Source organism: Notechis scutatus, chromosome Z (genome assembly GCF_049901735.1).
Source record: "Notechis scutatus isolate UNSWTSFEM ecotype Mainland chromosome Z, rNotScu1.2, whole genome shotgun sequence".
NCBI classification, from domain to species: Eukaryota; Metazoa; Chordata; class Lepidosauria; order Squamata; family Elapidae; genus Notechis; species Notechis scutatus.
This window is the reverse complement of record NC_142025.1, coordinates 133,569,619-133,586,986: the sequence shown is the minus strand read 5'-3', so window position 1 is coordinate 133,586,986 and position 17,368 is coordinate 133,569,619. Positions and strand designations below refer to the sequence as shown.

Below are 17,368 nucleotides of genomic sequence, written 5' to 3'. Positions count from 1 at the left end.
GGCAAAACGCGTTGTGCTTACTCAAAAGCAAAAATGGACTTGTCTGAAATTAAACCACACATTTTAGGAGCCAGGTGTGTTGGTGAGGGAGATTTTGGTTGTACCTAAAGACTTAGGTGCAAACCATTTCTTAATGACATGAACGCAATCTAGATGACTCTCTAGTGCAGGGGTCTTCAAACTTGCCAGCTTTAAGACTTGTGGACCTCAACTTCCAGAATTCCTCCTCCAGTCATGTTATCTTAGGAATTCTGGGAGTTAAGTCCACAAGTCTTAAACATGCCAAGTTTGAAGGCCCTTGCTCTAGTGCATCTTCCCAATCTGCTTACTGGATATTCAAGGTGAAGCATTCAGTAGAAAGACCTACTAATTACGCTGAGTAAGGATTATACATAAATGTAGATATCCCTAGAAGTTTTCAGACAGAATATTGACATCAAGGAACAACTGTTGAGTAGTCTTGCAACAGAGTGCTGCCTATTCTTCTGGAGTGAGCTCAGTTGTTAAAGGAAACAACAAATAGAAGATAAGAGAACGTAAAGAAGCATTTGCCAAGGTGGAAGGCAGCACTCCTAGTGAGTTATCTAATGACCCAGGGCCTAGGCCAGTGTTTCTTAGCAACTTTCAGATTGAGAGTTGAAGACACATCTGAAAAGTTGCTAAGGTTGATAAATATTTGCCTCGGAGAGGCACCGCTGTTTGATTTATGACAGGAGACAGGTGGCTTGGCCCCTCTGCTCTCAGTGTAACAGCATCTCACCAGTTACCTGTTTTTCTTAAACCCCACCTAAAACTTTTTCTAATGATAGGCTAACCTAAACCAGACTGAATACAAAGTGGGCTTCTTTTGGGGTGATTATGGTAACTCCTGAGTCACAGGCTCTGTGCAGAATCTCACGTAGCAACCAGTAGGGGACAGAATGGGGGAGCCCCTCCTTTCACCCCCTGCCACTTATAGTTCTTTTTGTAGCCTTGTCAAAACTAAAGGATAATTTTGGAAGAACAGGTGCAATTCTTGAAGACAGCTGCTCCAGGGCATGCTGCTATATTTTTGCCCTACAATGCATCTCCACCTTTAAATCTGAAAGATAGATAATTATATTGCATGCGATTATTCTTGTCCATTTTGGGGGTTTCTATAGATCAGACTTGTAATAGGTGCAAAACAGAGAAGTCATCAATTAGACCAACCCACAATGCTATATTATTTTCTGATCAGTTTCAGGATTTATGAAACCTAGTAACTTGACTCACTGTTCCCAGCCCCCAAAGTTCCTCTCATAGTTTGGCTTAAGCAAGCGTGTGAACAGCTGAGTCTCCCCAGTGCTTCAGTAAAGGGAGGGGCCGCTCAGGGTTTAGCGCACTGGGGGCGGAAAACAGATAATTTTTCAATTCAGTGCATTCATCTTCAGCTTCAAGAGAGCTTCTCGAGACTGGCAAGAACATCAAATTCATGAAATAAAAATAGTTTTATCATTTGAATGAAATGGACTCTGGCACTGAAAACGCGTAACAAAAAATGTTGCTGTAAGACTGTCTTGCAACAAACCATAGTACAGAGTTCTACTTTAAGATTGTGACAGGGACTCAAGGATACCTGAAGAAAGGAGCTACCTGTGCTGCTTCTTAGGCAAAACTATTCCTGATTTTCATACCTCAGTAAAGCCAATAAAAGCAACATAGATGATTTTACAAGGATCTACTGCAAAGTTTTTTTTAACATAACCAGCTAGCAAGCCATCCATAAAGGTCTACCAAGCTAATGGTTTAGTAAGCCAAAAATGTAGTCTTTCTCACATTTTTGTGAATTATTTGTACAAGTGATATATAAAAATATAATCTGGAACATTAATTGATTTTAATGCAGGAAAGAAAGCTATGGGCACATTTTAAAAATGAAAATATGCATTGCATTTAAGAGTTGGATTGAGGCATGGAAATACTTAAGAGTGTGAAATCAATTTATCTATTTCAATGGTTCGTGTTCAGCCCTATAGATATTTTTTTGCAAATGAGTTACAGATATAAATTATTCCACATGGAAACCATCCTACTATCCAGGTATAATAAGGATGGAAGATGTTTAAGAGCAAGGAAGAAAAGAGAAAGTGCAAAATAGCAGGATGGGTATAGATGGGTTGACTTAGATTGCAGGTGACATACGGTACATGTACAGACAAAAAGATTAGACACCTCACAAGAATGCAGAGAAAACACTGAGAACAAACATTCATGGTCTATAGAGCAGGAAATTGTGGGAGTGGCATTTCCTCAAACCAGCAACTTGTACTTTTTGCAAGTCATACCAGTCAAAAGGAAGAAACAACTGTCTTAGATAATGTTAGCTAATGCACGGTTTGAGATGCCAACAATAAATTTCTGGGCCCAAAAGGAGCAGAGAAAATCCGATTCCAAACAGGACTGGAACTTAAATCTACTCAAACAGGCAGCACACAGACACACATACACAAAGTACTGTATCTAAAATCCCTAAATGGAAGGAGAGATGAAGAGGCTGGAGGACTGAAAGAGAGCTTTTGGCTGTCAAAAAATAAACAGAAAATAATAATTAAAAAACTCTCTCCATTTTAGGGCCATGTTTAAAAAAGATAATCAAAATAAGAGATAGATAGTTTTGAGCTGGGAAGAACTTCCTTGTACAGTGGATCTGCAGCTAACCTATTCGGTTTTTCCAGCACAGCTATTGTGACCTATTCCTTCCCCAGGACCCCGATTGCAACCTATCCCCACCTCTTTCTCTCTCTCCCCCACCCTCATTCCTATGGAGAAAAATGCCAGAGCAAAGCCAACTTCTCTCTTGCCAGCCTCTGCTCTCGCCAACTTTGCTCCTCTCTAAAACTGTACAGTAATGTGAAATCCCGGCTTTCCCCTCCCCCCCAATACCGTGGGTACAGCAGGGGGCTCTGGCGAGACACGGCAGCTCCGGAGGGTGCGTGCTGACTGGCAAGAGGCAAAGACCAGAGGAGGGCTATAAAAAGAGGAGCAGCCACTGGGCGGGGCCGGACTAACCTTCTCCCCAACTCCTGACCTTTTGTCAGGCAGGCTAAATATAGGCCCGGGGACCTGAGCAGGTGAAACACGAGGCTCAGTCTTAACATTCCCTAAAGAGCAAGGAACAGCAACAGGGTCACGGGGCAAGGGTGGGGGAAGAGAGGGCTGAGGGCCAGCCTCCCCCCACCAAGGGGGTGGCATCGCTCAGTTGCAACATACTTTCTGTTCTTAGATCCCTTTCCTACTTGGAGTCCTCTAAGCCCCGCCCCCCCTCCGCGGACACTTGGTTAGCAGATCCTCCTCTTCCAAGTTTTCCTCCCTGCCATTGGCAAAAACCTTCCCCACTATGAAGGCACCTCCCTCCCTCTCTTACCAAATCACCTTCTCTGGGTATCTCACTTCTGTTTCGGCTGGATTTCAGTTTTCTGCTCCTCGACCGGGGATGCCAAGATTGTCAATGCCACCTACTGTCCTCGGGAAGGAACAGCATTTTTAAACCACCGAAGAGTAAAATGGGTGAAGGCTGCCAACTGCAACATAACAAGAAGGGCAGGCACAGAGAATCAAAGGACAATTTTTTTCCCCCTGTAGGCCTAAGGAATATGAAAGCAAAAATTTGAAGACAGGCAGACAGGTAACAGATCAGAGGTTCAGTTTTTGATTTCAGGAGTGGGGATAAGGGTTGGCTTATTTATTAAATTTGTTTGCCACTGATCTTGCAACAAGGCGACTCTGGGCAGCTTATGACATTAAGGATTGCGGGAAATTTAGACGCTTCTCTAATCCCTTCCATAAATTAAAAGGCTTCTCCAGAGACATATTAAGCAACATGTATGACCTGATCTTATTTTTGGACATTGCTACCCCTTGTCCATCTCTGAATGCAACCCATTTCTCCTCTCATCCTCTAAGTTTGCACCAGTGTCTCTTGGGGAACAGTTCCAGAGAACTGACAGGTTTGCAGAGTCTTATGTAGTTCTGATAAAGCTATTGTGCTTGTAGTATAAATCATACATTAATTTTGTCAGTTTGCTCCTCGCATTAAACCACTTAGGAAACGATTTGTTTTCAGCATAGGACTCTGTATGCGTCCAGCACTTGTAATTCATCAGCCATATGTGATAGATAGAATCTGACTGGTATGGCTATCCAACAAACTTTTAATAGGAAGTCCTTGGCTTAAAAACTACAATTGGGACCAGAAATTCCCTTGCTAAACGAGGTGGTTGTGAGTTATGCCCGATTTCACCACTTTTTTTGCCACTGTTGTTAAGTGAATCACTGCAGCTGTTAAGTGAATCATGCAGTTGTTAAGCAACTCCATCCCCACCCCCCACCCCATTGACTTTGCTTGTAAGAAGCTGGCTGGGAAAATTGCAAAAGGTGACCACGATACCGCAGGATACTGCAACAGTCACAAATACATGCTGGTTTCCAAGCACCAGAATTTGATCATGTAACAATGGAGATGCAACAGTCATGCGAGTTCCAGTCATCACTTTTTTTCAGTGCCATTGTAAGTTACAACAGTCACTAAATGAATCATTGTTAAGTAGAAGATAACTGGTATTAAAACAAACCATGCCTTTGCATGACCTCAGCTATTAATAAGAACTGGAAATCACACATATTCTTCCCCACCCAATAATTAACACAGAAGGAAATGGCTGTACTAGAGTTGTTATAAATCAGATGGTTTTCAGCAAACATTAGCATGAGGTGGACAGAAATGCATTCTGCAATGTTTGCCCTAAGGGAAAAAAGTGCTCTCATTTTACATTACATAAGCATGTTTCTGGGAGAGGCAAGTATAAACATGAGCAAGATATTTCCTTGTGGCTTGTCAATTTAGCCACAGAAAGGTTATTAGGGACTTGCGTATGATCATCTATAGTTTTCAGCTTGTTGATTTGTTGCATGAATAGATCATAGTTCTATGGATTGGAAGCTGTTGTGACAATCTGGTCACGTTTTAAATTCTCAAAGGTATTTTTTATACAATTCACCAAATCAGACTCAATATAAATGGGGGATTTATACATCACACTAATCTCAAAACAAACAAATCACAGTATAGTTTAGTGCTATGTGCAAGTCATTGCAATTAGTAAATCATCATACATGGTTTAGCACTATATATTAACCTGAATGGCTTGTTTAAAACATCATAGTTGAACTGTTGAATAATATGATGAATGAACCTAACCTTTAATAGCACTAAGCCTGCACTGATTTGTCTTAAGAATACTGTACCAGGGCAGATCACAATCCAATGACAATTAAATGGAAAGGACAAAGAAGAAGATCCAGATGGACGTTAAATAATACTATATTAAAGGAAAAAGACTTCACACAGTGGATGGAGAAAGAACTGGCTTTCTTCTTTAGAGACAACAAAAAAGAAGATACATCAATGCAGAACGCATGGGATACAATGAAGGCATATGCCAGAGGCTTGATAATAGACTATACAAGGAAAAGAAATACCACGAAAAGACTAGCCTCTAAGGCAGGGGTGGGCAAACTTTTTGGCTCGGGGGCCTCATTGACTTTTAAAATTTGACAGACGGGCCGGGTCAGCACAAGATACGATACATATAAAAAACTGCAAAATCTCCTCAAAATCAAGTCACTGCGCCTAATGCGCTACCTGGTGTCGAAATGCCTGTCATTACAAGTCAAAATCAAATGAATGCAATCATTCAATCATTCACATCAAACCTTAATTCTGTACCAATCTTCGGCGGGCCGGATTAAAAAGACCAACGGGCCGGATGTGGCCCGCGGGCCGTAGTTTGCCCACCCCTGCTCTAAGGCATTAGAGGATGAGTATAAAGCAGGGATCCACAACCTTTTCGATGCCGCGGCCCGGTTCCGGCATCAGCTGGGCGCCGCGGCCCGGTAGTCATCTGGGCGCCACCATCTTGACGAAAAAGTGCTTCCGGTGATGTCACCGGAAGCACTTTTTCGTCAAAAAGATGGCGGCGCAGCGCTTCGGTGAGCTTTTTCGGTAGAAATGGCTTTCTACCCGGAAAGCTCATCGAGCATGCCGCCATCTTTGATGAAAGTGCTTCCGTGAGCTTTCTACCCGAAAAGCTCACCGGAAGCACTTTTTACCAAAAAGATGGCGGCGCCCAGCAACCAGCGCCCGGTAAGGCTTGTTCCGCGGCCCGGTAGCGGTCCGCGGACCGGCGGTTGGGGACCCCTGGTATAAAAGACTTGAAAAAGAGCTGCAGAAAATGCCACAGAAAAAGGACACTAAGTTAAAAATGGATATAATTAAACATAAAATGAGTCTAATAGAAAAAGAAGAACTAGCACAGAAAATCAGAGGTGCGAAACAGAACTACTTTGAAGATGCAAATAAACCAGGTAGATGGTTAGCATATAAAATGAGAAAGGAGAAAGAATCAAGGAAAATATTGCAATTAATAGATGGCCAAGGCCAAGTTTGCTATGGTAGTAAAGAGAAGAAGGAAATCATACGAGACTATTATGGGAAACTATACACACAAGAGAATATTGATGAGGAAAGAGTTAAACAGTACTTACAGAATGCTAATCTACCCCAGATACTTAAAGAGATTGAAACAATGTTAGAAAGCAATATAACGATGATGGAGTTAACTGAAGCACTCAAGAAGCAAAACAATGGAAAGGCACCAGGCCTAGATGGACTTTTGGCAGTATTTTATAAAACACTACAAGAATCGCTGAACCTTCCATTGCTAGAAGTTATGAATGAAGTTATGTTAAAGAAGAAGATACCCAAATCATGGTCAGTAGCTTATATTACACTTGTCCCAAAAGAGGAGGCCGATCCATTACAAATCAAGAACTATAGACCTACTTCCTTACTAAACGCAGATTATAAAACTTTTGCTTCAATATTGGCAGAAAGACTTAAAAATACTTAAACAATTTTATCCATCCTGATCAAAATGGATTTCTGCCAAAGAGACAAATTAAAGACAATATGAGAGTAATATTGGACACTTTGGAATACTACGAGGCACACCCTGAAAAACAAATGGCTTTGATATTTCTGGATGCACAGAAAGCATTTGATAATGTGAATTGGTGATTCATGTTATTACAGCTGGAACAGATGGGCTTTGGTAAAAAATTTATCCAAGCAATAGAAGCTATATATCATAATCAAATGGCAAAGGTAATGATAGAGGGAGAACTGATAGACTCTATTGATATAAGAAAAGGAACAAGACAAGGGTGCCCACTATCACCTCTGTTGTTTGTGTTAACCTTGGAAGTGCTAAACAGAAATATTAGAGAAGAAAGGATATAAAAGGGATGAAAATTAAAAAGGAATAATTTAAGTTGCAAGCATTCGCAGATGATCTGCTTTTCATTTTAGAAGACCCACTAGAAACAGCATCAAAATTGATAGAAAAGATAGAGGTATATGGAAATGTGGCTGGTTTGAAAATAAATAAAGATAAGACAAAGATCTTGACAAAGAATATGCTATCAAGACAAAAAGAAGAACTGGCGGATCTATTGAAAATTCAGGTCATGAATAAGATCAAGTACCTGGGGATACATTTGATAGCAAGATGTAGTACACTAAAAGAGAATAATTATATCAAACTTAAGCAGCAGATAGCGCTAGATTTGGCGAAATGGGGAAATTTACAACTGTCATTAATAGGGAGAATATCAACAGTCAAGATGAATATATTACCTAGAATTTTATATTTGTTCCAAACAATTTCAGTTAGGCTTGGGAAATATTATTTTGAAGATTTAAATAAAATTGTGTTGAAATATATATGGCAAGGTAAGAAAGCGAGAATAAAGTTAAAACTTTTGCAAGATGCCAGAATAAGAGGAGGATTTGGTTTGCCTAATTGGGAGTTGTATTACCAAGCTGCAAATTTGATGTGGGTTAAGGAATGGATAACATTAAAAAAAATACTAGATTGTTGACATTAGAAGGACATGATCTGTTGTTGGGGTGGCATGCTTTTCTATGGTATAAAGGAATTAAAACACAGGGGTATTTTAGAAGACATTATATACGGGAGTCCCTGTGGTTAAATTGGGAGAAGACTAAAAGACAATGTTATTTGAAAATTCCAGTCTGGCTATCGACTATTGAAGCATTTTCTTATCCTATAATATATAAAAAGGAACAGTTAGATATGGTGAAATATTGAATGAAAAGGGTGAACTTAAATCTATGCAAAAATTAGAGGAACAAGGTATAAAGATGAATTGGTTTTCATATGCGCAAATACATTCAAGGTATGATAAAGATTCTAAAACAGAAGGTTTCTATGATAAACTGACTGATTTAGATAAGATTTTGACAGGTACTGATGAAAAGGTGATTAAAAAATTGTATGGATATTTATTAGAAATTAAACTAGAAAATGAACAAGTTAAAGAAACAATGATTGCTTGGGGGAAGAATTTTGGATATGGATTGATCTAGAGAAATGGCAAAAATTGTAGTCTCAAAATTATAAAATGACAATGTCAACAGCATATAAAGAAAATTTGTATAAGATGTTTTACAGCTGGCATTTCCCCCAATAAGAATAGCAAGAATCTGAAGAACAAATCTGAAAAATGTTGGAAATGTCATCAGACACCTGGCTCATATTACCATATGTGGTGGACCTGTGCGGATGCTAAAAAATATTGGACTAAAATCCACACGTGGTTGGAAAAAATGACAAAAAAGCATATAGACTTGAAACCAGAGATATTTTTATTGGGAATTTTTCCTGAAATATATAGTAAAGAATTGAAATACCTGATTGTAAATGTGTTAACAGTGGCTAGGATTGTATTTGCCAAAAACTGGAAAAATGAGAAAATACCATTACAGGAGGAAATCATTAAGAAAATATTGGAATGTGCTGAAATTAGTAGATTGACATTTGGAATCAGAGAACAAGATGATAAACAATTTTATAAAATTTGGGATCTATTCTATCAATGGTTAGACAATAAAACATGGTAATGAAATATGTAGATTCTTAGAAAATAATAAATATATAAAGATGTATTCTTTTCTTATTATATCTACAAAATGATTGTAGGATAGATTTGAGATAATATGAACTGTCATAAAACAAATTAAGTAAAATATGGATTATTTCATAAAATATGAATGAATAAAAGTATAGTCAAATGATTAACAATATTAATGTATTTAATATTTGATTGAAAATATGAGAATATATACAATGTAATTGTAATTGAAGACTACGAAATGGAAGCACAAAACAATTTGTAAACCAACCGACACATTGTATGTGTGTGTGTGTGTGTGTGTGTATATATATATATATATATATATATATATATATATATATATATATATATATATATATATATATATATATATATGGAAGATGGCTTGATGTTTTTATGTTTTGTTTATTTATGTTTGTCTTAAAAACCAATAAAAATTACAAAAAGAATACTGTACCTAAATAACTAGGACAAAATGTCCTTGGCAAGTTTGTGCTTCCAACAGACAAAGCTCGCCTTTACTTGCTGCAAAAATTTAACACAGCCACATGTCTGGATAGCTTTAACAAATTATGGGATCTATGGTCAAAATCTTACATGGAAAGACCTCAGATACTCATATTATTAAGAACAGAGCCAAGAATCAAATGTTTAAAGCTGGCGGCATCACATGATGCATCTCAACTTTTTCCCCCTTCGCTAAACCGGGCATTGGAGTGGCCAGCGTTGACACATCTGGCCCGCAGACTGCGAATTTGACATCCCTGGTTTAAAGGGTTATCCTGAAGGTGATAAGGATTAGATTCACTCCCACTTGTTCCAGATATTTAGATTGTATATAGAAGAATATAAATTTAAATATAAATGTTGGCTTAACATAGGAGTAATAGCAACATAAGAACAAGTGTTTAAAAAACTTTGGAAAACTTGAGGCTTTTGCCCAGAATGCTATGGCTGAATTATGTGCAATATTAATGCAATATCAGGGGTTTTCAATTCAATGTATAGAATGTGAAGGATGTGTGTTTGTGTTTATTTTCATAGTCATAATATACACTGAAGATGGTATTTAATTTCGTTGTATGACAATAAAGTTAAAACTAAAATATATTATTAGTGGGTAACTTGTGGTATCAGAATTAATTACATCCTAGGAGCTTTGTAACTCTTAGAATGAGGTTTTCTATCATTGTGAGCCAGAAAATCCAGGAGTATATATCTGCAATGAGTCCTTGGGCCTCTTTTAAGTGTTAAAAGGCTATTTCAGCCATAGAAAATGCCTACTACCAGCATACAAGGTTAGATATGTAGAGGAATTCAGAAAAAAATCCTGCCTATCACATTAAATTGCTCCCATCCTTGAACAAATGTATATATGTGTTATTTGTCTCTGGTTTGTGTCAAAGTAATCCTCAATTTATTACAATGCATCAGATCAGTCTAGTTTCTAAATATTAATTCCACATGGCACAGCCATATCCAGCCATGTACACTGGAGGGATCACTGCAGTCATTTTAAGAATTGTGATCCAGATTGGAAAGGTTTCTTCTAGGACACTGGATTTTCAACCTACTACACCATGTATATTGTCAGAAAATGAATCAATATAGGAGAACTGAGATTATATTGGGGTGGAGGGAAGCTAAGCAGAGGTCACAAGCACCAGTACATTTGCTTATAGTTTAGTAAGGAAAAATACTGCACCAATGAGCCAGAGGAGTTGTTCCTACGCATGGAAAGGGAAGCTTGATGGAACAACAGGTGGAGATCAGAGGCCCAAAACCACATCTGTGGTGCATATTGCTGCAATCTTCAGCCTATCTGCAGCAATAGGCTGTGATCCAGTTCCCCATGGCAACCTGCAGGGCCTGGGTTGTGATGCTAGTAACCATGGCAGCACTGTTACTTTTTCCCCAGATCCAGCCTCCACCAGCCCCCCCCCCAAAGAAGTCCATAGCAGCTGAGAAATAATCAGCAGGAAACTTTAATTAACAAGTTGGTTTTGGAACAGACAACGTTGAGCAGGGGTCTTGTAAGAAGTGACACAGTTCTGTTTATCTGGTCAAAGCCAAGCATATGGCCACTTCTCTCTCTCCAAGCAAGCAAGGCCCAAGGAAAACAGGAAGGCAAAGGATTCCTCATGAAAGCTCAGAGGTCATAGAATAGCAAACGAAGCAAATTCAAGGGGATATAATGGAAAATCACAAGGCCAAAGCAGTAAGGTTCTTAGGAAGCAAAAAAGGAACAAGCCCAGAAAAATCAAAGTATATCAAATCAACTACAATAGCATTTAAGAATAATGTTATCAAGGAGCAGCTTTCCTAAGTTGAGGTGAAGATGGTTATAGCGCCCATGTCCGAGGAACTGAGCTGGATCATCACAAGAGTCTACTGAGGAGGTCATAATTTAATGCTCACATCAAAAAGTTCAAGAAGTTCAAAGGGGATTCAGAATTCAGAGCATTGTGAGGGTCAGCAACAGTTCAGGTGTTTCACTGGGTGTTCAGCTGGTTTCCTCAGAGTCTAGGACTTTGACATGGGTGAAAGGGAAGTGTCCACGGCGCCCGTTCAGCTCTCCCTCCCATTGGCCGTTGACATTCATCTTGGTGACTGCAATGAGATCACCCACCTGTGGAATATCACAAGACACAAAGCCACGATCAGAAGACTGCCCACCTTTCTGTACTATCCCAGTATCTCAACCTTTCCTACCTTCTGTGCTAGAATTATAACTCCTATAACATACAGCCAAACAACTTTCACAACCATTGGGCATCAAGCTGGTGAAAAATGACCTTTTCCCTAACACCTGAGAGATGAAATGTTTTACCTTCCTTTAAGGTCATCTCTAATGAGGAAGAGGTTCCATGCCAGCACATTTCCAAGTTGCAAAAGTACTGGCATGAAGGAGCTGGATTGCTAGGAATGCCAGAATCCAATCATGTTTAGTTTATTGTGATTTTTAAGTTCTCTCCCCTGTACATACCTCAGTTCTAGGAAATAGTTTGATAGTTGCAATGGGCTTCTTAAGAGCATGGACAGAAGTCTGTAGCCTGCATTCTTTCACCAACAAAGTTGTTCTACTCAACATTCTGCTGAAAAATCCTATCAGCATAATTTGCATTCTCCCCCTGACATAATTTTTAAAGGTAAAGGGAAGGCAGGCCAAAATTCCATGCCTCCTGGCAACAAAAGAAGTGTTGCTCAAGATTCATCATTAATTTACATCATCACCACTATCAGTCATAAATCCCCATTCACATAATAATCAGATATTCATCCCACTACCCTCCATGATCAAGATCATCCTGACCCTTTTTTTAAAGACATTTTTACTGTTTTGGTGACTTGCCTCAAAAGCCAATGCTGTCTTATCACTGGCACCAGGCACCCTTCGTTGCACTGCTCTGGCTATTACAGGAGCGTGTCGGGGGGCGCCATGACTGCTGGGATGAGCATATGGACAAGGCTGGACATATGGCACAGGTATCATACCCACACGCCCATCGGCACGTTGAGCTGTCCACCACTGCTCTTCTGGCTTGGCCAAAACTCGCAAAGGTTCCCCTTTGGTGAAGGGAAGGTCTTCTTGGTCACGGCCGACAAAGTCATAGAGGGCACGGACCCACTCGCCAGCAGGAGGTGGCTGGGCAGAGAAAGGGGCTACAACGCGTCCCAAGGGGGCTACCAGGGTGGTAGTATCCAGGTAATGCAGGCGGTAGAAGTCTAAAAGAGCTGGAAAACCATCAAATTCATGCTCCCCAATCCGTAAACGGCCAGGGAGGCTGTTTATGATGTAGTGTGAAACCTGAAAGAGACAGAATGGCAAAGAAACATAAACCTGCTAACCCAAACCTTCATCAAATTCATATGAGAGAACACTCAATCTTTACCAACTAGGATGCATCCCTCTAGCTATGCGAACTTCAAATCCCAGAATGCTTCACCTGTTAACTCTCCAAAAGAGTCCCTATGTTTCTTTTCCCCCACCAGGTATTAAGATTATACAAAAAAAAAATCACCTTGGAGTTTTCACTGACAGAGAGGACATAGTCACCAGGGCATGTAGTACTGTCCCGTACCAGAAAGGTCCCGTGGCGATGTCCCTGGAGACATGCAGCTGCTTCCTGACGACTTAGAGCCCCCATATACCATTCATGAGCATCCCCAAAAGCAGACATGGCTTGGGGGAACATTGAAGGTGGAAAACACACCACTCTCTTTGTTGAATGTTATTCCTAAAAAAAACCTGATAAGTTTTGCTCCAGTATTTAACAACACTTTACAGAAGAAAGTTACCCTGTTGAATGTTTGCATTGAATATTGCTTCTTTCAGTAGTTTAGGCGGACCTTTAAAAAAAATCAGACATGTAATCCTGAAGGGAACAGGTTTTCTTATATGGTTCTACCCCAAAATCTTTCAGCCTAAGGTCTACTGTTCAAACTCGGTATCTCCTAAGAGTATCCACAGCTATTTTCCCAGACACTTCACCACCACAGCAATATTTTCCCAGAACAAGAAAAGTAGTATCTCAGGAATGCAAATAAAGTTTCTGCAATCAAATTATCATTAATGGGAAGCAATGATTAAGTCTTTCATACGTTTCCCAGTTTGAATATAATGGAATAAGAGGGATACACTTTCAACAATAAACCGCTTTATGCTTACAATCAAAGAATTAAACAGCTAACTCAACGGTAGCTTCCATCGAAAAACATCAACATACAATACAATCATATGATTAATATATTTACATAGGAATCAATATAGTGTCTTTTAATATCCAGATAAAATTAAGAGAATAGGTTGAGTAAACTACAAAATCTCTACTCCATTTAAATTAACATGAAGCATCATATGAGACATCAGCAACGCAAATATATATATATATATATAAATAACACAGTGCTCTCATTCTAAAGTCAAATTCGAAAAGCCCTAATTTTTCACAGCCAAAGCTTCCATGGTTCACAGAGGCACCTAAACAGAGAGGATTATCTTCCACTGAATCACAAGCCCATCTTAAGGAAGAATATCTATGCCCTTGTAACCTTTTTAACCCACAAAAGCCTTGAAGTGGATCTGCCACAGATCGACTCTGCCCTGCATCCTTCTATTACTAGGTCGTCCTCTGGAGAAAACCACCGCACCCCAATTAACAGCTGCTACTTCTCAGCTAATTAAAACTATTTCCCCAAGGCCTCTTGGCACATCAGAGATTGACCCGCCTTCTCTCCCCCCCGCCCCAAAAAAGCCCCACTGCAGCAGAGGAAAAAGCAGGTCTCGCCCCCGAGTTGGCCCCCCTCCCTAAATGGGGAACATCCCACATGATGCCATCTAGCTCTGCCTCCAAAGCCGGCCGCCCTACCCTTCCACCCGCAACTCCGCCAGGCAAAGAGACCCGGAAACCCCCATTTTATCTCCTCCCGCCCGGCGATTTATCTACCGCGGCATCGCAGCCCCGTAACTCCCCGATGCAACCGGACAGCGCCTCTTTCGCCCAGGACATCCTCCGAATCAGCGGAGCGCCCTGTCGAGGCTCCCCCGCCGGGAGGCCACAATAAAGCCTCGCCTGCACATGTCACCTCGCTTTCCCTGCAGTCCTGCCCGGGGACGCGGCAGGGCTCGCCCGCGGCACTCCCGTTCAACAACCCGCGCCTTCCCTGGATGCCCCCCACGGCCTGGCGCCCATCGCCCCGGCCCTGCCCTCGGAAAGCCTGGGAGTCCTGGAGGGGAGGCGACCCGCCCCTGCCCGAAACCGCTGCCCGCAATCCGGATTGCAGCTGCCGAAGGGCTGATGGGAAAGTGACGCACCCACCCTCCGCCCCCTCCCCTGTTTAAGAGGGGGGGTGGGGCAGCCATCTTGAGGGTTGGCAAAAGGGGTCTAGGGGAAGGGGCTGCCACCATCTTCACTGTGGGAATGGCCTTCCACGCCAAGGTGGAGGATGCGGTCGAGCTGAGTGGGGGGGAATTTGTGGCTGTAAAGATGGACGAATGGGGATTTATTTATTTATTTATTTATTTATTTGGCGTATGCTGTAGAGTAGATGGCTAACAGTATTAAAAGTATACAAATATTTTTATATTTTTATAAAATATTTTTATATCTTATAAAAATATTTTAAAGGAGCATATATGTGTGCTACACATATGATGGAAATATGTTGTCAATTTTGTACAGTATGAGGAATTCAAGAAGTTATAAGACAGGTTATATTTTATAACTTGTGTTATTGATTTTTATATTTCTACCATAAATTTTAAATATAAAAATCAATAACGCCCATCTCGGCTCCGCAAAGGCAAAAAACATTGTGATACATCACGATAGGTCACGTGACGTGATCAAGTTCAATACCATGTACTAAATTATTGGAAACTTTCACAGATAAATGAAAATAGGGTGTTTTTTTTAAAAAAAAAACTGTAAATATTAACATATCACTCTACTTAGCCATGGGTTTGCTGACCAAAATCCAGTATTTAAGATCAATTATTGCCCAGTCCTGTGTGCAGGATGGGTCAGAAAAGTGAAAATAGTGACTGTGATCTCACACAGTCTTCCCCCTTTTAGCACCAAATATTTAAAAAGAGGGAGGCTGGGATCGTGTTGGGATCACCACCCAGGGATGGGATTCTACCAGTTCTGTCCGGCTGTGTAGAACCGGTAGCTCTGAAGAGCAGCAGACATAGAACCAGTTCTATGTCTGCTGCTGCTTCGGCTCACCCACCCACCTGGGCTCTTACCTGACCTTTATTTCTTGCTTTTTCAACCTCAGCTGCCGTGCGAGGCACAGCTACGGTTGAAAAAGCAAGAAAAAAGTGCTTTGTCACATGCTGCTTCCCTGCACGCAGCGCTGCTCAGCTGTCCAGGCAGCAAGCTGACGAAGATTTACACATGCACAGCGTGCAGGGAAGCACATCGTAAATCACCAAACCGGTAGTTAACCCTGTTGGATCCCACCCCTGTCACCATCTTGACTTTTTTGACTGCTCCTGATGATTATTATGGCTGACTCAGGGAGAAAGATATAAAGAAGTTCTTGAGGTACTTCTAGTGCTCCTTGGTATTGGTACTTATCCAGAGGTCCAAGAACGTCAGTAGATAATTCATTTTCAGATGGCTAACTTTATGTAAGCTAATATCCTGAAAAAGGCCAAGCCTAGTCAGGACTTGAATGAGACACCTCCAGGATGTAGCCTAGGGTCCTAGGCCACCATATGAGAATTCGGAATCTAAATCTGCAAACTAATTATGTTGCCAAGAAAATAAGTGGTTGTAACTAGGCTATCATTGGAAATAGAGCTTGATTTATAAGAAAGTTTATTTTGTGAATTAAAATAAAGTTCTGTGGCTGAACCCATAGAGTGAAAGGTTGGAGGTTTCAGGTTTGTCTCCCAGATAACCACTGTTCAAAAGCTGGAATTAAAGATCTAAGAAATCCGGAGAAGCTAGCAGGGATTTTTTTCATAGTGATCTATTTATTCCTAAAGAATAGATAACAAATTTGAACTAAAAGCCTCTTCTTTCCTCTTTCCCTCCCCTTCCTCTCCCTCCCCCTTCCTCTTTCCTCAGATCTGTTTTGTCTATAAAAGATCAATGATTGTAAAACTTAGCAGAGCTTTAATTTTTCTTGCATGCTTTTCCCAAATGGAAATTCTCTTCAGATGCTGTTTGTGATCTCCACATTTCTCTATTTTTATCTTCACCTTTGATGTTTACTTCAAATTAGAAAGAAAGCATTTATAATCTTTTGTAGTGTGTGTAAACTTCATGAAAGCTTTGTACACCTTGTGATATTGATCTGTCTCCCAAAGGAGGAATGGAGGGGACTGATTTTCCTAGTCTCACATTTTACCCTACCAAATCACTGCTAATTTATGACATTTTTATCAGCTTTATGCTCCTGCTAATTTAACCACACAGGTTCCCAAGCTCTGGGACCCCCATCTAACATGCTAGGGTTAAAGGTAGGACATCTGATAACAGCATCCCGTGGCAGCAGTAATTTCAAATTGCTGCACCAAGTCAAGATGGCAGGACCACAGAGTATATAGAACCAATTGGCTTCAACGGTAGGAATGGAGAATTAAGACCTCTAATCATTACCCTACAGGCTCAACCCTCTAGCTAAATCTTATCTCTCTCTCATACACACAATCTGTGGTTCCCTATCTAGTGAAATACAACTCTGGGCATCTAACAATAATAAGAAACACAATAAAACAATACAATGAACAAGAAAAACCAGATGCCTAACCTATCAATGTATATTTATCCAGCTATTCCAAGTGCCTGGAGAAAAGCCAACCCCTAACAACTTTCCAAAAGTTTAAGGCTGGTGGTAGTGT

The 17,368-nt window shown here is 40.5% G+C and overlaps 1 protein-coding gene across 2 annotated transcripts; it reads right to left on the bottom strand.

Annotated features, from left to right (window-relative positions):
- Positions 1 to 10,984: 10,984 nt before the first annotated feature.
- Positions 10,985 to 14,835, bottom strand: LOC113421719 (crk-like protein). 2 transcript variants are annotated; one of them, XM_026682272.2, is made up of 3 exons: positions 13,038 to 14,835; positions 12,368 to 12,823; positions 10,985 to 11,644 (listed from the first exon to the last, which is right to left on the bottom strand). In XM_026682272.2, the coding sequence occupies exons 1-3, from the start codon at positions 13,209 to 13,211 to the stop codon at positions 11,519 to 11,521; spliced, it is 756 nt and encodes a 251-aa protein (XP_026538057.1). In that variant the 5' UTR covers positions 13,212 to 14,835; the 3' UTR covers positions 10,985 to 11,518. The 2 variants fall into 2 exon arrangements, with proteins under 2 accessions (XP_026538057.1, XP_087801144.1); XM_087945018.1 differs by having other exon boundaries at positions 12,511 to 12,823; positions 13,038 to 14,828.
- Positions 14,836 to 17,368: the final 2,533 nt, after the last annotated feature.